General features: G+C 46.5%; 2 protein-coding genes across 3 annotated transcripts; both read right to left on the bottom strand.

Moving 5' to 3' along the window:
- Positions 1-374: 374 nt before the first annotated feature.
- On the bottom strand, positions 375-6,724 carry LOC134409271 (growth hormone secretagogue receptor type 1-like). Of its 2 annotated transcripts, XM_063141923.1 has the most exons (4): positions 6,638-6,724; positions 3,842-3,944; positions 2,324-3,325; positions 375-740 (listed from the first exon to the last, which is right to left on the bottom strand). In XM_063141923.1, the coding sequence occupies exons 3-4, from the start codon at positions 3,078-3,080 to the stop codon at positions 445-447; spliced, it is 1,053 nt and encodes a 350-aa protein (XP_062997993.1). In that variant the 5' UTR covers positions 3,081-3,325; positions 3,842-3,944; positions 6,638-6,724; the 3' UTR covers positions 375-444. The 2 variants fall into 2 exon arrangements, with proteins under 2 accessions (XP_062997993.1, XP_062997994.1); XM_063141924.1 differs by lacking the exon at positions 6,638-6,724 and having other exon boundaries at positions 375-737; positions 3,842-4,364.
- A 781-nt stretch (positions 6,725-7,505) lies between these two features.
- LOC134409413 (START domain-containing protein 10-like) lies at positions 7,506-20,660 on the bottom strand. Its single transcript, XM_063142144.1, has 6 exons — positions 20,499-20,660; positions 12,958-13,105; positions 11,010-11,113; positions 9,933-10,050; positions 9,133-9,185; positions 7,506-7,836 (listed from the first exon to the last, which is right to left on the bottom strand). Exons 1-6 carry the CDS (start codon positions 20,652-20,654, stop codon positions 7,615-7,617), a joined length of 801 nt encoding a protein of 266 aa, XP_062998214.1. The 5' UTR covers positions 20,655-20,660; the 3' UTR covers positions 7,506-7,614.
- Positions 20,661-22,949: the final 2,289 nt, after the last annotated feature.

Here is a 22,949-nt window from a genome sequence, read left to right as displayed (position 1 = left end):
GGTAGCGTTTAGGCTACATCTGTGTATCTGTTTCAATTGCCTAACAAGTGGGAACCCATCCCAATCCGTCTGAAATTTAGCAGATCCCATGCCTGGAGGACATAGAATGTCTAGCTGTTAAATCTTTTGGATGGTAAACGCCAAAATTACAGTCAGCAGAATATTGGCTGGGTGTCCCATTGAAATAAACAGAAAAAACAAAACTAACCCAATTCTGGCAAGTGAAAAACGTAACTTTAAAAATGGAGGGGGGGAGGACAAATGAAACTTCATTTTTTTCTGCTTGCACGTCCCCAGCCAAGGTGGCTGGAGAAAAGATAACAATTGAGGAATACTAACCGTTGTAGCTGGCTATTTTAATGATTGCCTGTATTGAAGGATAGATGGAAAGGAAGATCTTGCAAGCTAAGGCAATTATTAGTATTTTTCTAGCACATTTCAAAATTACTTTACGTGAAAACGGATTTCCAAACCTTCAACAGAAGTCTCGACACTCCTACTTAGGTGTCTCGACTGACAAACCCGGGTATGGTTCAGAAACTTGCATACGGCTTTCCTGTATTTTTGGGACATGACGTTATAAAGGATCGGGTTTACAGATGCTCCAAGATAAAACAGCAGCATTGATACGAGGTTGAAGTATTGGCTGATCTCGTATAGGACCATGTTTCCTTGGGCAAAGAGGATCCGGCCAGCATGTAACGGGAGCCAGCACAGCACAAAGGCTAGGACGACCACTGCTAAAAGCAAAAAGAGATTATCATTCAGGACAGCGATCCTTTGCGTGGAGCACCTACCTACCATGGAAGCACATTAACGATCTCTGAACTCCAGTCAAGCTACAGGTCCTTTTAAAACCGGGACAGAAAATCTTCAGGCTTGTGTGATCTAGTTTTAGGAGGGTGTTTATTAACCAGAACCAACTGGAGACAGATGCAAAATAGTGGCTTGGGGCAGAGAAGGAATGAGTAATAGGTTGCTTTGAGCACCTGCTCAGCCCAAGAATCTGTGATCAGTACCAGAAGCAAGTTCACAGCAAGCAAGCACAAATCCACTCCTGGTTTCCCCTATCCCAAATTCCCCTCCCTCTCTTTTCAGCAGTCTAATTTAGGAAGGAGAAAACTTTTTAGTTCTTAGACAATTGGAAATCGGAAATCCTTGCTGGTTTACTGCAAATCACCCAGCGATCCAGATCTACCTTCCGCCCACCACTGTTTTAAAATACTTTTAGTTATACGAAATGCTTTTCACCTAGAGAAGGTCAAATATTAAAAATGTATTCTAAAACCCGCAGTCTGGAGTAACAAACTAAAGCATTAACTGAATTAGGACTAACGCTTATGAAAAAGGCTAGCTGGAATAAATGCTTTTTCACTCAGATGTGGCCGGTCTCCCTGGACCAGGTCTGCTAAGAGAAAACAGGAAGAAAGAGGAGACATCTGGAGTTCCTGGTCTAGGGATGGTTATGTTCAAAACTCCTGCGGATCCATATCTCTTAGCAAAACTATTCTCTTGAGTCTGCATGGTTCAATAGCTAAGTGGCTGTGGTTAGCTGCAATGAAAGCGTATCTGCAATGGGTCAGTTGCACATTCCAATCACCACTTCATTTCGGGTGATAAACAGGTACGGACAAACCAAATCATTGTGTGTTTTCTGATCTAGATTCAGACAAACTAGATTAACAAGTACATAGGGAGTCCGTTTATGAATTGTCACCAAAAAAGAAAAAAGGGGACACACGCTTGCGTAAAATTTAATTTATATGTATAGATGCAAACGTGGAAATAATTACTGTATTTCTTCGATTCTAAGACACACTTTTCCCCCCATATAAACAGCTCTAAAAACGGGGCGCGTCTTAGAATCTCGGGTGTGTTTATTTCTTAGAATAACAGCTTTTTTTCTGTTGGTGGTACTGAAATTAGGGTGCGCCTTACAATCGATGGCGTCTTAGAATCAAAGAAATACGGTATTAAAATTTAAATAGAAATACAGTATATCTCACCCTAGTTACAGAAGACTGTGGCCAGAATGTCCGGTGTGTCTGCCTATTCAGTCTGTTGTCCAAGTGGTCACAATTCTTGCAACTGGACAGAACCAACCTTCAGAGGACGGTCCTTTGTAAAAGAGGACACTTGGCCACCTTATGAGCACAAGCGCCCACACATATTGGGAGCATGCTGTCTGCCTGATTGTCCCCTTAACTGTGAAGTCAAACCTATTACGCTTAAGGCTGTTCCAAGTTGTGTTCAATTCCCCTTCCTGGAGTTTCCTCCTTCCATTCCTCTCTAATGCAGATGGTCAAAGCTAGTTGCTACTTACCTAGCATTTTGACTGTTTGCTGGTGGTACTTCTCTCTAGTTGCAGCATGATGTCCCTCCAGCTTGTGTGCAGTTCTCCAGAGCTTTCTACAGATCAGTCCGTAGAGGAGTACCAAGCAAAACACGGGCAAGAAAAAGTAAAGGGTGGAAAGCCAGGTCATCGTCTCGAGAAGACCCGAATGGGCTGCTTGCTCTATGTATTTGCATTCGTTCGTTTCCTCCGGCAGGCTACCATTGTGGTGTTCGACCCCAAAGAGAAAGAGGATGGGGACGGCAGTCACTAAAGAACAAAGCCATAGGAGAAGAATGATGCCTTTGACCCGGCTTTTAGTGATGGTTGTTTTAGCCTTCAAAGGAAAACAAATGGCAAAGTATCTTTCGACGCTCAAGGTGGTGATGTGGAGTATCGTGCAGTACGTGCAGGTTTCGCTGAGGTAGACAATAAACTTGCAGAGAAAGTTGCCGAAGATGTAGGGCTTGTATTTCCAAATCCTGTACAGATCGGAGGGCAGGCCTAGGAAGATCAGGCTGTCGGACAAGGCCATGCTCGATAAGTACATATTAACTGTGGTCCTCATCTCTTTGTGCTGCTTAAAAATTAGTATGATGGTCACGTTTCCAGCAATGCCCAAGAAGAACAAAAGGATGCAAATGATCGTCACTGGCACCAAGACGGGAATGTCAAACAAAGAAAAGGAAGGCTCTTCATAGTAGTCTGTATCATTTCCAACAGAGCCGTTCAACGACAAGGAAGCCATTTCTGGCTGATGTCAATTTCTTCAAACCAAGAGTTGATGTGAAGCTATTTCCTCTGGTGAACCATCTAGGGTTAGACCTGAAGTTTCCAAATGTTGCTAAGACATTCCCGTGGAAAAGTTCTACTTAATTTTCTTTCCTCCCAAGTTTGAGGTCTGGTTGTACAAATCAAATGCCTGTAGAACTTGGAGACTGGCAACATTACTTGACATTTGAAATTATCGTTGGAATGGCGCTGGAAGACCAGCTGTTGGAAGCAAGAGAACAAAAAGGCAATCAGGTTAAGAGCCAACAGGAGTCAGTCGATAACATTAACATAAACAATCAATAACATTATTTTATTTTTCTCGAACAAGCCACCTCAAGAACCCATGGTTTGTTGTTGGGTTGTTCAGGGAGGTTAAGAAGACACCCTGCAGAAAATGTGCTGGATTCAGAAAACGTGCTAAACCATGGTTCAACAGCAATACACACTCAACCACTGAGTAGAAGTTAGAATATTGTGTGAATCCAGCAACTGAGTGGGGTGGGTAGGTTAGCATGTTGTGTGAGCAGCCTTGCTGAGTCAGTAGACCCTGCTGAATGGGGGTTGAGCTGTGGGGGGGAGGGGTTCCCAAAAATTGGGCTGAAGGACCTTTCACGAGCAGAAACCTTCCTCTCGTGAAAGCTCCCTTCCTCTTGCGGTAGGCAAATCCTGAATCCAAAATAATAAGGGCGCATTGCTTAAATTAACAGGCAGACACACACATATTGAAAAACTTACCTTATTGCAAGATGCAACAAATTCACAGACCACCAAAGATTCTGTTAGCGGTGCAGCTGGGTTTTCTACAGCATCTCACAAGCAACTGGCTCATAGACAACATCTGTGATGAAGAAGGAGGAGGAGGAGGAGGAGGAAGTTCTACACCCGTTCATCAAGCTAGAGCAGCAGCTGCCCATTAAAAACCTGGTTAAGTGCCACATCTCCAGGCAAACGGTTGAGAAAGTTTGAGCTCTTGAGGGATTCTCCTCCCACCCACTTCGGAGCACAGCAAATAAGGCCACATTTTATAACCATCCGTCAACATCCGCAACATTAAGCAGCTGGTCCTACCTCTTCTTTCCTCCCTAATCTATCAACTGAAGTGGAGAGCATCCACTGTTACCTGGGAGGTCCAAGCGGCCATTTGATACTGCAAATCTAATTAGAGGACCCCGATCAATTTAATTTTCCCACTGTACCTTATCAGGCATGAGTAGCACACTGGGAAGTCAGGGGAAAGAGGTACCCCCCCCCCCGGGCTTCTCTGCAACAGATGCTGTGGCATGGAAAGGTTTTGACCGAGTGCATTTTTAATCGGTGAGCCAAGAGGCCGCCTGATCATCAACGCAATAGGCAGGAGGCTTCTTTCGCTTCACCTTTCATTTATTTGATCATTAACCCGGCCTGTCCTTCGGCGTACACCAAATAAGATAATGGGTCTCTGAACTGGTCCACCTACTTCTACAAAGCCTCCCTTGTTACAGCCGACAGGTTGGTTTGTCACACATCTCAAGGTGGCTTCGTTCCCGTTTTGTGCAAGACATCCGACTTCTGCCAGACCATAGAATATAGGGTGCCCATGAGTCCTCTCTTATAGAGAACACTCCTCTATTTGAAGGGCTGTGCTGTCCAATATCAGCTTTAAAAAAAAATTAAAAATTAAAAACTCCGGTACCTGATTTTGAAAGCCACCCATTTTAATTACCCAGAATGCCCATAATATAGCATTGCTCTAGGGCTCAGGAGGAAATTGAAGTGGAGGCACCCACTGTGAACCGCCATTTAAATTATCTATAATGCCCCAGGGCAAATCTACACTTGGGGGCATTGTGGGTAATTAAAATAGCGGGCGGTTTGCACACCCAACAAAGACTGCAATGAATAAATGGTCTATTACACTCACAGGCCAATAGGAATTAATACAACACAACTGATAAATGCTAATAAAAGAAGTTAATATATAAGAAGGGAAAGGAACCTCGCGTGCAAGCACTTGAGTCATTGCTGACTCCTAGAGAGATGCCTGCTTTCACTGACGTTTTCTTGGCAAACTTTGTAGTGGGGTGGTTTGCCATTGCCTTCCCCAGTCACGGCTACCTTTCCCCCAGCTAGCTGGGTACTCATTTTACCGACCTCGGAAGGATGGAAGGCTGAGTCAACCTGAGCCGGCTGCCTGAGAACCAGCTTCCGCTGGGATCGAACTCAGGCCGTGGGGAGAGTTTTGGCTGCAGTAACTGCTGCTTACCACTCTGCACCACATGAGGCTCTAATAAGAAGAGTCTCTCTATGAGAAGAACACAAATAAAATCATTGTGGAGTCAAAAGGCCTTCTGCCTAGGGTGGCCATTCAAGACTCACCAAAGAAGAGGAAATGTATCACCAAGGAAGACACCTATTTGCATATATTTATAAGTACAGATACACATTTAGAAAAAATGACTATCATGTTGCAACACATCTCACCATGGTGGGCAAGACAGAACAGGTGACAATCTGTCCAGATACTAACCATCAATGGGCAACTCCTGCTTGTCCTTCTTGGGGTTCATCAACTGTAAAACAGACTTGGACTGGGCAGCCCTTCATAGGCATGCACACGGGATGTGCTGGGTGTGCCCAGGCACACCCTAATTTCCTGGGCCAGCCTCCACTTTCCTGCACCACCCTCCCCTGCTTGAATCAGGGTTTTTAAGGGCACTTTCCGGAGCCTCAGAAAATTATGTAAATCCCCCAGGCATGCTAATGCGTTTTCCCACCCCCACTGCTCCAACTGGGGCCTTTAAGGTGCACACCCTAATGAAATGAGCTGTGCATGCCTATGCAGCCCTTCAAACAGAGGACTGGCATCTGGCATCTCTTGGAATAGAGGACTGTCCACACAGCCACCCTAGTTCTTCATCATTTGTATTGAAGGCCAAAATAATTTAGCTACCCCCTTCACTAATAGGGATAGTCTCATGCCTTAAGCTGACAGATACTGACATTTCAGTGGCTCTTCTGGGTAGAGTTCTGAGTAAAGGGAGAACCAACCGTTCTTTGGACTCCCGGTACAAATTGCAGAATGGGAGAACCCGGCCAAGAGACTCTATTTCACCTCCACAAAGCCGAAGTTGTTCACTGAGTGGAACCTTATTGAATCAGCCAGCGAGCAAAGCAGAGGGTAGCACATTAAAGCGAGCGAGCATAAATGCTCTCCTGTGTTTGAAAACTGCTCACGTGTGCAACTATGGAGCCCTGGAACTTCCTTAATTTGGAAGGTTACTTAAGGATAAGGAAGTACAAGACTGACCAGCTCCAGTTCTCAAATGTTGTGAATCTACGTCTAGTGTCCTCAGCATAATAGAGACCCGAGTCTTCTTTAGGCCGTAGTAACCCGAAGCGAAACCCAGCCAACAAATATTCTTTTCCATAACCCCCATTCAAAAGAACCAGAGAATAATAAATGAATGTAAAAGGGAGCAGGAGAGAGATACAAACAGAGCCACCATATTGGGCAAGGCAGCCTCAATGGCTTTCCTCCTCCAGTGAGCCCACCTTCTCACCGCCATGGTCACCAGTTGCTCTTGTTTCTCCTTTCTCATCATTGCTACCACTTCCTTGTTCGATAGTGGCATCTCCTGCTCCTCCTCACCAGCACGACCATCGTCTGGGCAAGAGCAAGGCGCACATGAACAAGCAGGTTATAATGGTTCATAGGCCCAACTATGCCTACCTTTGACGCTAGGCCTGAATTTAGGGCCTTTATTCAGGCTTTGCATTGAACCAATTTATTTATTTATTTATTTATTACATTTCTATACCGCCCAATAGCCGAAGCTCTCTGGCTTATAATATACCCACTTCCAAATATATAGCCACACAGGATGGTACAGCCAAAATCTATTTAAGGAGGCAAGATGGAAACCATTCAGGAGCTAAAACCAAAAATCCATAGGGGGGGGATACCAGGGGTAAGTTGAGCCCCAAACTTCCCTTTATAAGCTTGAATAGCAGAAGGGATCAACAGCCACCTTGTGTAGAAGTAACAACTCCGAGATATTCTATCAACCACCACAGCAGAACCACGTGCTGGCTTTCATTCTCCATCCCAGGAAATTGTATCGTGCGTTTGAATGCCCTAAGCATTTTATATGATTTTCTATCTCATCACCATTTGTACCTTTTCATAAACACTAGGCCCATCGACTTATTACAACTTATAATCAAGCTGTTCTTCGTGCGACAGGCCTCCAAAGCAGACCGTGAAGTGGTATAGGCCTACTCTGGGCAACAAAAGCAACGTAGCAACGTCCGCCCACCGCAATCGTGGAACACTTGTAGAGGATTAAATAGTTGTAAGCCAAGTACCACCCCCACCATAGAATCAATAAGAATAAGGCCCATCCCATTGGCTGGCCACTAAAGAAAACAAACTCATAATTCCCCACCATTTATTGTAAAACCAACTGGGAAAGGCACAATAACAAAGTAGCTCAGAGCCCCCGAAGCCAGAGGGAGCCGCAGCAGCAGCGTCAGTTCTCTGAACCACTGGTGTCACCCTTCTCTTCCTTGGCTTCCATCAGGCCGCTCTCATCTATGTTCTCCAGAGAGGAAGCATGCTGCAGACTGAGGTCAGAGAGGGCCATGACAGGCAGCTGGTTTTGCTTGGGGAACAGCCATGGCTTTATGTCCATGCTATGCTGCTGCTTCCAGGAGGGGTATTTCAAGCAGGCCTTGTGCATCTTCTTCATCACCTGGCCACAGCGGGGAAAGAACGAAACCATGAACAAGACTTGGGGTGATCTTATTTATTTACTTATTTATTGCATTTATATCCAGACTTTTTTCCTCCAAGGAACCCAAGGCGGCGTACATAATCCTCCTCCTTTCCGTTTTATCCTCACAACAACAACCCTGTGAGGTGGGTTGGGCTGAGAGTTTGTGCCTGGCCCAAAGTCACCCAGTGGGTTTCCATGGCCGAGTGGGGAGTAGAACCCGGATCTCCCGGCTCCCAGTCCAACACCTTCGCCACTACACCACACTAATGCATGTTAATCATACATAGTACAATAATGTCTGTGCTATGTTTTGTAGATTGCATCACTGCCTTTCTCCCACCCACCCCCACCCCAAATCTTGCAATTTGCCCCAGGAAACGTAACCCACAGTGTCCTTACATCTTTATTTACAAATCTCATATCTTGCACTAATCATCAATACTTTCCTTTTTTTTTTCCTTTTATGGGTGATTTAGCAAAGTTTTAAATAGGCAGGAGTTGGAAGCATTTTTAATGCTGTGTTTTAACATTGCATTTTTTATTGTTAACTGCTGAAAGATGTTATTATATTCAGAGGTATATAAATGGCACAAATAAATAAATAAATAAAAGAAACATCTTCACATTTTTTTTAAAAAAACAACAGTTGTGCAGTTCCGGTGGTCAATATATATTATATATATATATAGCCTTGCCTTGTCTGCTGCCTTCTCTGTTTCAGCTGTCAAACATATAAGGTAACTGACAAGACAAGACTGTGTATACGCTGATTTGGCATATACACATAACTGTCTTTGCCAGTTGACATAAGAACGTAAGTACAAAAGAAGTGCCACTTCCTGCATTGAGCAGGGGATGGACACGATGGCCTTGTAGGCCCCTTCCAACTCTGCTATTCCATGATTCTATGCCCTGCTGGACCAGATCAAGGGTCCATCTAGCCCAGCACTCTGTCCACACAGTGGCTGACCAGCCATCTCCCCTATGAGGGAAGGTTACAACAGCTGGGATTGTTGAGCTTGGAGAAAACCTTGCTGTCTTCAATGAAACTTGCTCCCACGTAAGCACGCAGAGGATTACAGCCGTAGCCTCTTTGCCTCTATGCAACACCTGCGCACAACCTACAATGCAGGAGAACCCTGTCTCAGGGCGGATAAAGATGGCCACCGTCCCTTTGCAAACCCATCCCACGCAGATCAATACCGTGCCAGGTGAACTGATGTTACGCACAACAGGAAGCACCTCACCTGAGCAAAGGAGGGGGTTACTCACCTTTGGTGCCAGGAACTGAGAAGCCTTATTCACAACCCATTTTGGCAAGGATCCTAGTTTGGGAGAGAGACGGCTTTTAAAAAGGGATTTAAGGGAGTTTGTGAGGGGGATTGGAGTTTTTAAAATACTGCAAGAGGAGAAAGCAGGAGGAGGAGGAGGAGGAGGAGGAGGAAGCAGCAGCAGCAGCAAACAGAGGGAAAAGAAAAACAGGAGGAATATAAAGAAGTGAAGGGGGAGCAGGAAAGAAAAAGAAGCAAAAGAAGAATCAAATGGGGGGGGGGAGAGAGAAAAGGAGAAGGAAGGGCATATCAAGTTCAAACATCCAAAATAAATTAAACTATATATAAGACAAGCCAATGCAGAGTGGGGAGATGAAGGTAGAACATCACTTAACAGCTACCCTTCTTAACTCTGGTCACTAGGCACCTGGTATCAGCACCTGGTATTCTTGGGCAGGTGCTGGGACCACCTGGTACTGATACTTCGCCTGCAACTGGTGCCCCCTTCCTCCCCTCCACCCCCAACCTAGCCCTGTCCCTGTCTCACACACCCCACGGCACAGGTGCTGGCTCTGTAGCAGCCACCCCTGACCCCCAGTGGTAGCGGCAATGGGCTGGGAACCCAGAGACTGCTTGACTGTGTGGTCAACGGCCGCCATGTTTTTTAATCTCCCTCAATGCAATCTGGTTGCAGGCGTCACGTTGTGGGAGGCAGCGGCAGCCGCCCAGCACCAAGCGAAGCCCAGCAGCTAACGTGGCAAAGCAGGACCCCCTGGCCACCTTAACCTTGTCTGCACTTACCTTTAGGGTCAACCTGAGCCAGGTAAGTCAAACTACAGCTGTTGGGTCCAGTGGGTTGGACCAAGTACCCAGCCGAGAGGGACACGGCCCGCACCAGGTCCTTGCGCGGGGGGTATTTCTGCAAGGAGGAAGACCAAACAGACCGTCAGCTAAGCTGGCTTCGCACGCTTGGGCCGGGGCTGTCGGACCTCCTTTAGCCCGAGGGACGAATTCAGTTTCGGAGAAGCTCTAGGGGATGGGCACATTCCAGGGGTGGGCGTGGCCAAAGGCAAAATGGAGGCAGGGGAAGACCAAAAATACCCGCCAAAGCTCTCACTGCCAGTAGGGAAGGCATTTCAACCTTTCAGAAGGGCAGGAAAAACTGCACAGGAGCTGGGAAACCACGAAACGACTGGGGAAAGGATTGGGACCGGGAGAGGCGACATTGGGGAACTCCGGCAGGAGGAGCAGATTTGGAGACTGCCTTCATGGTGTTGAGTTGGGTGCCACTCCGCCACCAAACCTCCTCCCCCCCCCCGATACTCCTGCTGTGGGGTGGCAGCGAATAATCCCCCCTGGGGGAGACAGCGTGGACTTTCCGGCGGCCATTAGGTTCACTGGGCCCACTTCCTCCGTGGCTTCCGGTGACCAATGGGAGGTCGCCTTCTGCCCGGGAATGCCCCCGGGCATTGCCGGAGCAAGGGCAGACGGTGGAAGAGCCGAGCTGACTTCGCTCGGGTAGGAAAAGTCAGGGGCAAGACCGACTTTTCAGCTGCGGATCTTTGCTGATGCAGCACGAATTCGGAGCCACTCCAAGGCAAAGACAGCGTACAGACAGCCCCTTGGACCGGAGATTCTCTACGCCTGGCGTTGACCCCAAAGCAAGGCTGCTTCCAACTTTTTACCATTGGAGGATCTCCTCTAAGTCATTCAAATAAGCACTACGGGCACCGGTGGAGGAGAGGGGCGAGATTATGTCTCGTCTATGGCAGACTTCTGTGCTAAAATCCTAGAGTGGGCCTGTGATTTCATTCTCTCCCTGGGCCTGTCACCCACCCACACGCAACAGGTCACCTGCTTCACGCTCAACTCACTCACCGGGTGCTTAACGGAAAAGTTGAGGATGATGTAAGAGTTATCCAGAACTTGCCAGGACCTCAACGTCACCACGTCTCTGTTCTTTAAAGGTTTGGGGCACTTCCCTAGCCAAGAAGGAAAGAAAAGTCGCCTTAACACCATGTCTAGAGATGGGAAGTAATGTAAAATGCTGCATATATTTGTTGTACTGTGGGGCCTATTCCATTGGTTTATTGATTTACCCCCATTTATATCACACCCTTCCCTCCAAGGAATTCAGTGAGTAATTCTCCCCCCACCCCACCCCCAGTCTCCATTGTTCTCACAACAAGGCTGAGGAATAGAGCAAATGGCCCAAGAACATGCAGTGAGCTTTGCAGCTAGGAGGCGATTTGAACTCGGGTCACCGTGGCCCAAATACATTGCTCTAATCATTACAGCACACAGACACTTCTCCACTCCTGTTCACTGCGAAAAGGGCTTTGGAGTGGGCCGCAATCCATCTCCCCTACATACTTTCAAACTTATCTTCACAGAGTTGGGGGCTAGAAACTTAAGTTTATACAAAAACGGAAATTCTCTGCATTCTGTAAGTAATAGCAAAGTTTGTTCCTAAATACCCACACTCATTCCTGAAGGAGGCTTGGGCTATCATTCATAAAATCTACAACAGTCAAAACATGGAATGGAAAGGCAGGGCATAAAGCAACATCAAAATCGGAGATAGAATCATTGAATAGTAGAGTTGGAAGGGGCCTACAAGGCCATCGAGTCCAACTCCCTGCTCAATGCAGGAATCCACCCTAAAGCATCCCTGACAGATGGTTGTCCAGGTGCCTCTTGAATGCCTCTAGTGTGGGACAGCCTACCACCTCCCTAGGTCATTGGTTCAATTGTCGTACTGCTCTAACAGTCAGGACATTTTTCCTGATGTCCAGCCGGAATCTGGTTTCCTGTAACTTGAGCCCGTTATTCCGTGTCCTGCACTCTGGGAGGATCGAGAAGAGATCCTGGCCCTCCTGTGTGTGACAACCTTTTAAGTATTTGAAGATCTGCATTATCAAATTGGCATCATTCATTCTACTAGCCATGGGCAAGTGATAAGAAGCCATGCAGATCACAGAGGTCCAATGGGAGTTTTGAAGTGTCGTCAAACATTGCTCACCAACATAAGAACATAAGAAGAGTCATTCTGGATGAGACCAAAGGTCTAGGTAGTAGAGCATTCTGTTCCCACAGTGGTGAACCAGATGCCTTGGTGAAACCCACACACAGGACATGAGCACAGTAGCACCCTTCCTCTCCTGTCCCCCAGTAATGTTGACTCTGATACTTGGAGAGCCATCATAACTAGTAGCAACATGCTTGCAAGCTTACTATCGCAACCTTAAGGAACTAGAAACTAGTTAGGAATCCGAGTATTGTTGATTCTGATGTAGGTACCAAATTCAGTAGCACGATTAGGTAACTTTAGACTCTAGTAGGACTGGCCCTACCATTAGACAGAATAAAGCATTCGACTCAGGCAGCAGATTCTGGGAGGAAGCAGCAAAATCTCAGAGGAAAGACCTGCATGCCATGTGCTTTCTAAGGTAGCCTGTGGTCTACAGATGGAGTGCAGGATCTTGTCCCACCACCCATGCTGAAGGAAGATCCAACTGCCAGTCCAGTTGGCTTTGGTACATGGAATGGAAGAGGGCACCATCTTGTCCTTCACTTCAGGCAGCAAGATGTCTTGGGCCACCCTTGGACTCTGGACATAATTATCTTACCCACACCCTTTAGATGATAATGTGTTGCTCTGCTATGTTTGGGAGCTCCTCCCAGTCATTTTTCAGACAGGGGCCCTTGACCCGTGCCCCAAAGTCCGACCCAAACAGCGCCAACTGACCAAAATCCCACCCTCCGCTCGTCAGGAGCTCAGATTACCAGGGGTTTTTGCCCAAGCTTCTGGGCCTTCCTCACTCACACGAATAGTAGCCCACGTCAGCATTGTCGGAGAGGCGGGCGATCTCATGCGTCTCAATGACGTTCAGGTCCCACTTCTTGCGGTATTCAGTGTCATGGAGCACGTCGTAGGCCGTCTCGGCTGGCACGTCCGGCATGTTGACGCGGCCCTGCGGAATGGAGAAACAGTGCTGGGACACCAGCTGGGAGGACGGCTGGCCCATGCCATGGTCCGCAGGCCCATGCTGGAACACCCTTGGGGAAACTCAGCAGGTGTGGGTCATGTCAGAGGCTGGATGGACATCGTTACTAGGCGCACCACCTTGAGTTGGATCACGGAACCGTTGGGAGTATTGCAACCTCGTCTGCAAGTTACCTAAAGGGGGCAGTGCTGTGGTTAGTGAGTTCATGGGAGTTTAGGCCAGAGTTCGCTTTAGGAACTCTATAGCCTACAGTGTGGTTTCCTGTGATTTCTTGCCCATGGGATATTTATTTATTTAAAATATTTATATCCCGCCCTATATCACTAAGATCTCAGGGCGGCATACAGATAAAAACATACAGTATAAAACAATAAATATACACAGTTAAAAACAAATTAAACCGTGATCCAAGTTAAAACAATATATAATTTAAAAGCAATAGATACAGTTAAAACAATGTGCCAGTGAGTTTAACCATCATAGGCTTTGTTAAAAAGTCAAGGTTTTAGTTGGCGTCGAAATGCAATCAATGTTGGCGCAAGTCGGGCCTCCAAGGGGAGGGCGTTCCACAGTCAGGGTGCCGCCACAGAGAAAGCCCTCTCCCTTGTCCCAACATAACATATATGTTGCGTTGGTGGGATGCGGAGAAGGGCTCCTCCAACAGATCTAAGGTCTCGGGCAGGCATATATAAGGAGAGGCGCTCTCTCAAGTATCGAGGTCCCAAGCCGTTTAGGGCTTTAAACATCATACATGCTGGGAGCAGGTGGAAAGACTAAAGAGGAAACACCTGATTGGTCTGTTGGGAATAACAAACAACCCACCATTGCTTATTTTCAGTGTGGCTTATTGTGATGTTAGAACCAGCCCACCTTTTATAGCATTGTAGTTTTCGTATGGTTTTTCTCCCTGCCCCTCACCCTGCTTCCTCATCAAGCTATTTTTGCTACTTCATGGTGCTACCTATGAGAGGTTGGATAAACTGACGCTTCCAGAAAGGGTTGGGAGCCAATAGATTCCCACGCCTAAACTGTTCAGCAATTTCCCCCTGAGGGCATTACCAGATAGTCCTGGGACCAGAGGAGCGAGCAGGAAGTGAAAATGCTGAAGTACACGCCAAAGGAAATTCTTGTGTAACATGGCTGCCCTCACACACGAAGGGTCACTGCAGGAGCGGTCTCTAGCCACAACTACTGGAAATTACCCGTGGCTTTTCTTCATGCTTCATTCGTGCACGTTCACAAACTCTATTCAACTATCGGGACCTGCAACAAAATGTTGCAGCGTGGCAGGCTGCTGTTCTGGATGTCAGCCATGCCCTCTTGCAGGATAGGCGATTCCTCTTCCCCTGCTTTTCCACCCCACCCCACCCCACTCTGTGGCCACTGAGCACGCACAGTCCTCAATGGGCTGTTTTGGCTCCTTAGGTTGGGTCCCCCCCTTTTTTTTGCTTTTTCTTTTGCTGTAGTTCGAAGCTTTTTATATACTCTGTGTGATAGTTTCCCCTTCCATCAAATATATTTTCTTACTGCAAATCCTTCACTGGATGACCATAGTCTCACCCTTTCTAACATTTAACACTCTTTCCCCCATCACCTTTCTCATATCCATACTCACAGATTCAACACACTGCTACCACTGAACAAATGAAGCAGTTGACCAGTGCAGAAAAATCCAGTACAACAAACAAGCATTCAGGAAGAGTACAAAATACTTGGTGGGAACATGGGAGAGGGCCTTCTCGGTGGCTGCTCCAGTGCTTTGGAACTCTCTTTCCGGGGAAGCTAGGCTGGCTCCCTCCTTGATGAGCTTTCGGAAGCAGGCAAAAACGTTTTTGTTCCAGCAGGCCTTTGGCAAATAATCTGGCCCTCCATCTATGTTAATGTCTTATAATTTTGTTGTGTATTTTAAACGTTTATGTCCCCACCCCTCATATATGTTTTAAACTTTGTAAGGCCGCCTTGAGGCCCAGCATTGGGCAAAAGGCGGGATACTAATACTAATAATAACCTGGAAAAATTAGCCATGGAACATAATGGACAAACACATAAGCCTAGAAGCACCCGATTGACAATCTGTGTTTTGGGAAATGCTGGAAGCTTTTTGGATGCGTAACACGTAATAGTGTGGCCCAGCGGAGCCCCCCACAAACATAGTATCCAGCCCAGAAAATTCCAGAGTGTGCAAAGACTCCATGTGGCTTCCCCAAAATAGGTTCCGACTCCTTGAGTGTTTTGACAGAAACCCAGAATGGATTCAAAGACCCACTGGAATCAGAGCCTCCACTGGCTTTAATGTATCAGGAGTGTAGCTGCTGTTGTAAAGCATGGAACGGTGGTGGGAGAAGAGAAAAGTCAGTTGTGGGTTTCACAGCCATACACAGGGCTGTCTAAAGGGCGCCCTGTAAGACCATTCAGTCAAGGGTCTAAAATTACCTAGCTGCTTCCCTGGGAAGAACAGCGAAGTCAGTTCAGTTTTGATTCCCAAAACAAATGCCCAGGGTTGGAATTCATTTAATCCGACGCCTTTTGCAGCACGGTCTAGTTGGGGGGCTTGAATAAGAAACAAACAGAGTCGATCCCGCACCCCTGAAGTCTGCCTACCCTTGCACTGCCCCACAATGCCTTTCAGAGCAAGGTGGGAAATGACCAGCTCCTGAGAAGGGCCTTGATTTTTGCTCTTTCGATTCCATTCACTGGCAAAAACTAACAAGTGAGCAACTTTCCCTAACCATCCCGGAACAAAACAGGAACTCCGCACAAACTCGCTGAAGGTGCTTTTCGTAAATCATTGATCCATCGACCAGCTTCCTGGCTGGCTAGTAAAACAGTGACCGAGGTCAATGCCAGAGCCAGAAGCGATGGCTCCGCTCTCCGTCGATTATTTGACAAGCTCCCCGGCTCGCATCAAGGGCATTTCCATGTCGCCGTTGCCTAATTAAAATCTGGAAAGGGTTCGAGAATCCTGTCGTGGAGGTGGATGGGGGATCATTATTTGCCCCATGGTTATCTCGGCATTTCCTGCTTTCTGACCTACGTCACACTTGCCACACCTCCTACAGTGCCTTTCACATACTCTGGTGTTTGCGATGGGTGGGAAAACTGTGGGCAAAAAGGCACTCTGTCCCTACAGAACCCTGGGGCACTAGGTCACCAGCCCAGAGACAAAAAAAACAGACCTGAAAGCAAGCGCTCTGAATTCTACAAGATACAGAAGCCCACCCCCTGACCTGTAGAGAAACCAATGTTCAGGGAAATTAGGCTGTGGCATAAGGCCCAAGGCATTTGTGTGTGTATGAGTTAGATAGATAGATAGATAGATAGATAGATATGGGAGAGGGTTCAGCAGATGCCCTACAATTCACTGTCCATGGTAGCCTTCTGAAACTGAGAACATCCATGGAGAACATGCATCCAATTGATCTCTGACTGGGGGGTGAGACAGCTATCTACATCTCTCAGCTTAGCCTACCTCACAGGGATGTTACTAAGGATACTGAGAGCGGGGAGGCAGAGGGAGGTGGAACAATGTATAGAGCCCGCTGCATAAAACAAAGGGCAGAAGAAATGTGTTAACAATTCCTCCCCACGATTCAGGTGGATGGGTTAAACATATATTGTGAGGGAGCACACGGACCAATCAACTTCATAAATCTGGGGCTAATGCCCATAGCTCAGTTTAAGCCCCAGATAAAAGGTATAGACCTCAAACGATCTCCTGTGCACAACCTAGAGGCATTCTCACAACTGGCAGGATCGTCCGGAATGGTCACTTACGAGCTTCATTAACACACTAGAATAATGAGAGGTGTGTGTATCAAAGTGTACATTCTTGTCCGTACAAATTTTCACAGCAAAAGAATGAGAAACCCAGGCGAAGCTAAATCGCCATTTAAACATCACTTGCGGAAACGGTTATGTCTCCAGAGAGACAAATCGTGGCACAACCGCAGCTGGGCCGTCTCGTCCCGAAGAGTGATGTTGTCCCTTTGAAGTCTCGCCAAGACAAGCGCGTTGGTTTCATGATAGTTCAGACTCTGACAGGTCTTCCGCCTGTAGGGTAAGGCTGTGGGGTAAATTAGTTTCTGCATTTTCTGGGTAAGCCCTAATTTGGCTAACATCGCTGCACCATCTGTGTTTGACAGCCGCTGTCAAGCTCTCTAAGATATTTACAACATTCAAATCCTTGAGTTCTATCAATCTTCTTCTTTCATCCTTTAATATGAAAAAAGCAGCCTCTTGAATGTGATTCAAGTTTTAAACAGCAAGGGCACATTTTTTATTATTATTATATACCATTTATATGCCATCAAGGAACCCCCCTCCCAAACATTTATCCTCATGACAGTCCTATGAGGAATGGCGGAAAGGCTGAGAGGTAGCAACTGACCTTAGGCTACCCAGTGAGCTACATGGCCAACTGGAGCTTAATAATAATAATGGAAATGATTTCTTACCTGCCTCTTCCTCTGGATCGAGGCAGGGAACAACATTAAATACAATATAATACATAAAACTGGTTAAAAGAGCATATAAAACAGATATAATATTAAATTAACAATCAGGACATCTTAAAATTCTTAGGTTTAAAATTCATCTGGGTAGGCCTCCCGGAAGAGACTAGTCTTTATGGCTGTCTTAAACTCAGAGAGAGCATTAAGCCAATAAATCTCCTCCGGCAGGCCATTCCACAATCTGGGAGCGGCAGAAGAGAAGGTCCTCTGGGTAATGGTTGTCAGACTAGTCTTTAGAGGACCTGAGTGTGCGGGGCGGATTGTATGGGAGAAGGCGATCCCGCACGTAGCCTGGACCCAAACCATGTAGGGCTTTAAAGGTAATAACCAACACTTTGTACTTCGCCTGGAAACCAATTGGCAGCCAGTGGAGTGATTTTAAAGTTGGTGGTTTTAAACTAGGACTTCCCAATCCTAGCTCAACACCCCAATTACTACACCAGCTTTCCCCACCCTGGTCCTCTCTCTTGATGTGTTGGAACACAACTCCCATCATCCCCAGTGGACATGGGAACATATAAGAGCAGCCCAGCTATATCAGACCAAGGGCCTATCTCATCCAGCATACTGCTTCTCACACAGTGGCCAACCAGATGTCCTAATGGAAGCCCACCACAGGACATGAGAACGTTAGCACTGTCCTACACGACTTCTCTAGCAATTGGTGTCTCCCACACTGGATATAATGAGTAGTAGTCACTGATAGCCTTAGCCTCTAAGCTGGCTGGGGAAGATGGGATTTGTAGCCGCAGACAACTGGGTTGGGGAGTGCTGCACTGCCACCCCATTGCCTCTCGCATAACAATGCATCCTCTGAGGGCGCCCCACAACTGAGAAGCTTCTTTTGAGTCCAGTAAACTCCAGAACATTCTGAAAAACGTCTTGTGCAAATTTTAACGTCTGCAGTATGGATCCAAAGCTAAGCCCTTTTGAAAGACCCATGAAATGAAGCATATGCACTTATTTCTTTTTGTTGTTGTTGCAAAAATGCACAACTACACACAGAGAGTGGTTTGAACCGGACAAGGCAATGAAGCGGAAAAGACATATAGCACCATGGTCAATTAGAAAACGTAATAAATAACCAAGAAAAAGTATCAACGCAGTTGCTTTAGGGAAGAATCCCTAAAGAAATCACTCCAGCCAAAATCAATGCTTAATCTTGTCTGGATCATTCCCTGCCTCTGTGATGTGCGCTCTCTCTGGCTCTATACTTACCACCTAGTTATCTCCTTCTAATTGAAGAGGAGTAGAGAGAGTACATCTACACCAAGCAGGATATTCAGGTACAGCTACACCAAGCAAGATCATATGACACTTTGAAAATGGTTTGAAAACTGTATATGGAGTGTGTCCTGGGCCCCAACAGGACAGCAGGATCTACACTACTGCTTTAAAGCAGTCTATAACAGTAGTGACAACTGTTGGGCTTGTGACACACACCACACCGTATACAGTTTTCAATCCAGTTTGAGCAAAAGATACTCAAAAGCGCAATGAGTATGAAAGAGCCCTAAGGCGTTGGCCACCAGCACTGGGCCAAACACAAGTTCCAGCAGAAACAGAAGTTCTAGCAAAACCTCAAGTTACACAAACAAAACCCAACTACTCCTAAAAAGCATTTCCACGCATGTGGGACCTAAGATTAGCTTGCACTTAACTAGACGTGACCTTAAATGCAGCTTTGCGTTTAATATGCAGGCATTTAAAAAACTTAGCCAACATACATTAGAGGGTGGTCATTATGGGGATCTCATAGAGGAGGAATTTAACTAGGGTGACCCTATGAAAAGGAGGACCGGGCTCCTGTATCTTTAACAGTTGCATAGAAAAGGGAATTTCAGCAGGTGTCATTTGTATATATGGAGAACCTGGTGAAATTCCCTCCTCATTACAATGGTTAAAGTGCAGGAGCTATACTAGAGTAACCAGATTTAAAAGAGGGCAGGGCACCTGCAGCTTTAACTGTTGTGATGAAGAGGGAATTTCACCAGGTTCTCCATATATATAAATTACACCTGCTGAAATTCTCTTTTCAATGTAAGTGTTAAAGATACAGGAGCCCTGTCCTCTTTTTCATATGGTCACCCTAATTTATCCCTTGCCTCCCCTGCTACAAAGCCAAGCCCCTCCCAAAATTTTCTCCCTCCACTAATTAGTTAAAAAGACAGTTAAAAACAGTAAATAAACGGTTTAAAAAAATCAGTTTACAATCTTCTTTAAAAGGCCTGCAAACCAGACTAATTGCCCCCCTACTTTTTGGGCACCCCCGAACTTTCAGGGTGCCTAGAGAGCCAGTGCGGTGTAGTGGCTAAGGTGTCGGACTGGGAGTCGGGAGAACTGGGTTCTAGTCCCCACTCAGCCATGGAAACCCACCGGGTGGCTTCGGGCCAGACACAGCACCTCACAGGGTTGTTGTTGTGAGGATAAAAAATGGAGAGGAGAAGGAGGATTATGTACGCCGCCTTGGGTTCTTTGGAGGGGAAAAAGGTGGGCTATAAAGGAAATAAATAAATAGAAAATAGGGGACTGCCGAGGCCGCAGGTATTCGCCTTGGGGACACACACAAAATTGTATGTTTTTGTGATTTTAAATTCTTGTATATTGTTTTTAAGTGTTTTTACCCTATGTAAACTGCCCAGAGAGCCTTGGCTATGGGGCGGTATACAAATGTAATAAATCATCATCATCATCCCCGCCCCCCACTGATTGTCCAGCTTGGAACCCGCCTCGCTTCGCCCACTGCGGCCCGCCGACACGTGTATGGGCATTCGCACGTGTCCGCAGGGAAGCAGACCCTCCCCCTCCCCCCTGACCCGCGCCTCAGAGCCCGCCCGCCCGGGTCTCACCTTGACGCGGTGCACGGCGAAGTCTCCCTGGCGGGGCGGCTGCCCCCAGACCGCGACGCCGTCCCGGCTGTAGCGGCTCAGCCAGCCCCCCTCGGCCAGGCACTCCGCCTGGAAAGCCCGGAAGGCGTCCGCGTCGGGGAGCCGCACGGGCTCCATGCGGGGCCGAGGCGCGGAGACGGCGGCGGGGGCAGAAGCGGCGGGGGCAGCAGCAGCGGCGGGGGCTCAGCAGGTGCGGCGCTCCGGCAGGTGAACGCACCAACCCCGGCTCGCGCGCACTTTGCGTAACAGCGCCGCCTGGACGCGGCAACAGGAGCGCACGCGGCGTCCGGGAATCCCACTTAGCCCAGCGTCGCCGTCGTCCAACCCATCCCAGCAAACGCCTGAAAAGAACCGACGGCGCCCGCCCGCTCGGGCAGGTAAGACGCTTCTTGTCGCTGATTGGTCATCATTAAGGCAGGGAGAGAAGTTGTTTTCTCCCCCGCTAGCCAATCGCATCACGCCCTTTCTTGGAACGCGCACACCTGCCCGCTCGCGATTGGCGAGGGGTTTTTTCCTCTTCTGATTTTTTTTTTTTTTTAAGTAAAGTTAGGCTAAAAAAAATCCAAACTGCTCCGCGTGAGCTCCGCAACGCGCGTGGCAGGAAGCCAGAAGGGGCAACTTGGCTCTCTAAGTTTACATCTCCACTCACACGCATCCTAAGCAATTTAAATATTTGAATCTATTTGATTACTCTGCCATCATTTCTTTCCGTTTCTTCCTACCTACTAAAAAAAGTATAGGAACTTGTTGGTTTCCAGTGGCAGCACAAGAAAGCAAAAAATAATAATTCGGGGGCACAGAAAGGGCAAAGTATATTTTTAGGCAAGCGGGATGCATCCCATATGTTAAAATCTCTGAAAGAAAAAAAATACTACATCGTATGCCTTTGTGGTAGGAAGTTGTTTTATTGTTTAATAATAATAAATTTATTTTCTTATACCTGACAGAACACCTCTCCCGACATGAATATACCCGGTCACTACATTCAACATCTAAGGTCCTCCTCCGGGTGCCTACTCCGAGAGAGGCTCGGAGTGTGGCAACGAGGGACAGGGCCTTTTCAGTGGTGGCCCCCAGACTATGGAATGATCTCCCTGACGAGGCTCGCCTGGCGCCAACGCTGCTATCTTTCCAGCGCCAGGTTAAGACTTTCCTCTTTGCCCAGACATATGGCGGCACATCTTAATCACCCACGTTTAGTTTTTTTAACGGTTTTTAATGCTTTATGTGTGTATGTTCTGTGTTTTAGAATTTTAAATTTTATATACCCATTTTTATCTTAATTTTAGAATTTCTGTAAACCGCCCAGAGAGTCCTGGCAATGGGGGTGGTATATAAGTGTAATAAATAAATAAATAAATTACCCGCCTCTCCATTTTGATCAAGGCAGGGAACAACAGTAAGTATAAAATACATAAAATACTGATTAAAAACATAGTATACATTGTTAAAACTTCCTAATAATAATAATAATAATAATAATAATAATAATGGCAACAGAAAAAGGTTACAATTATTCCATCAGTCACCAGCATCACATCAAAAAACTATACAAAAAACCTTCAGAAACTGAGCCTACCAAAATTCACCCACACCAACATCCAGAAAGCCATCTTACTTAAAACATGCTCAATTGTCAGGAAATTCCTGAATCAGTAAAAGGCGGCACAACCTGGCAAAGCCCGTCATGGCTATCTAGAAAAACTGACATGAGCGAGAAAAGACGCAGCAATAAGTAAAGACATGGCTTTTTAACTGGTTTAACCTTAATGGTTTAATTTGTTTTTAGTTGTGTATATTATTGTTTTATATTGTTGTATAATTTTATCTGTACGCCACCCTAAGATCCTAGTGATATAGGGCGAGATACAAATATTTTAATAAATAAATAGCAACAATACCAGCCAAAAAAGTGCCTTTCGTGCCATAGTAACACCTACACTTCTTCTTGAAGTTAAAAAGCTGCCCACCAAGCAATTTGGTAGGTTTGGGAGTTATTGGCCATGGTAAAATAATAATAATAATAATAATAATAATAATAATAATAATAATAATAATAATAATAATAATCAGTAGCAGCAGCAGCATGACATGGCAAAGCCCATGATGTCTGTCTAGAAAAACCACCATGAGCGAGGGGAGATTAAAAATAATGGTATATTTCACATCAAAGCTTCCATTCCAAACATATTACTTCTGAAACACATGGTGGAAGGTTGTTGTAGGCCCATGCCACAGACGTAATGACAGGAGTCCAGCAGTAGCATGGGGGCAGAGGTTGGAGTGTTTGAGGGGGCACGTGGTCCCCCTCCCCCCCTCCAGCATCACCCCTGTTTGTTTCACATTTGAAAAAAGTAAGTGGAAGAGGGAATACAAGAAGTCTCCGACTCTCGTACGGTGTATTTCTATGTG

Source organism: Elgaria multicarinata, chromosome 15 (assembly GCF_023053635.1).
Source record: "Elgaria multicarinata webbii isolate HBS135686 ecotype San Diego chromosome 15, rElgMul1.1.pri, whole genome shotgun sequence".
Classification (NCBI taxonomy): domain Eukaryota; kingdom Metazoa; phylum Chordata; class Lepidosauria; order Squamata; family Anguidae; genus Elgaria; species Elgaria multicarinata.
This window is presented reverse-complemented; position numbering and strand designations above follow the sequence as displayed.

Bases quoted from the DNA above. Each gene is read 5' to 3' on its own strand.
- LOC134409271 (XM_063141923.1), bottom strand. From the start codon at position 3,080: ATGGCTTCCTTGTCGTTGAACGGCTCTGTTGGAAATGATACAGACTAC. The intron at 741-2,323 runs GTAAGTAGCAAC...TTTTGCTTTTAG, and splicing joins GCAAACAGTCAAAATGCTAG to CAGTGGTCGTCCTAGCCTTT.
- LOC134409413 (XM_063142144.1), bottom strand. From the start codon at position 20,654: ATGGAGCCCGTGCGGCTCCCCGACGCGGACGCCTTCCGGGCTTTCCAG. The intron at 11,114-12,957 runs GTGAGTGAGGAA...CTTCTTGGCTAG, and splicing joins TGACGTGGGCTACTATTCGT to GGAAGTGCCCCAAACCTTTA. The intron at 9,186-9,932 runs GTAAGTGCAGAC...CTCCCAAACTAG, and splicing joins GGCTCAGGTTGACCCTAAAG to GATCCTTGCCAAAATGGGTT.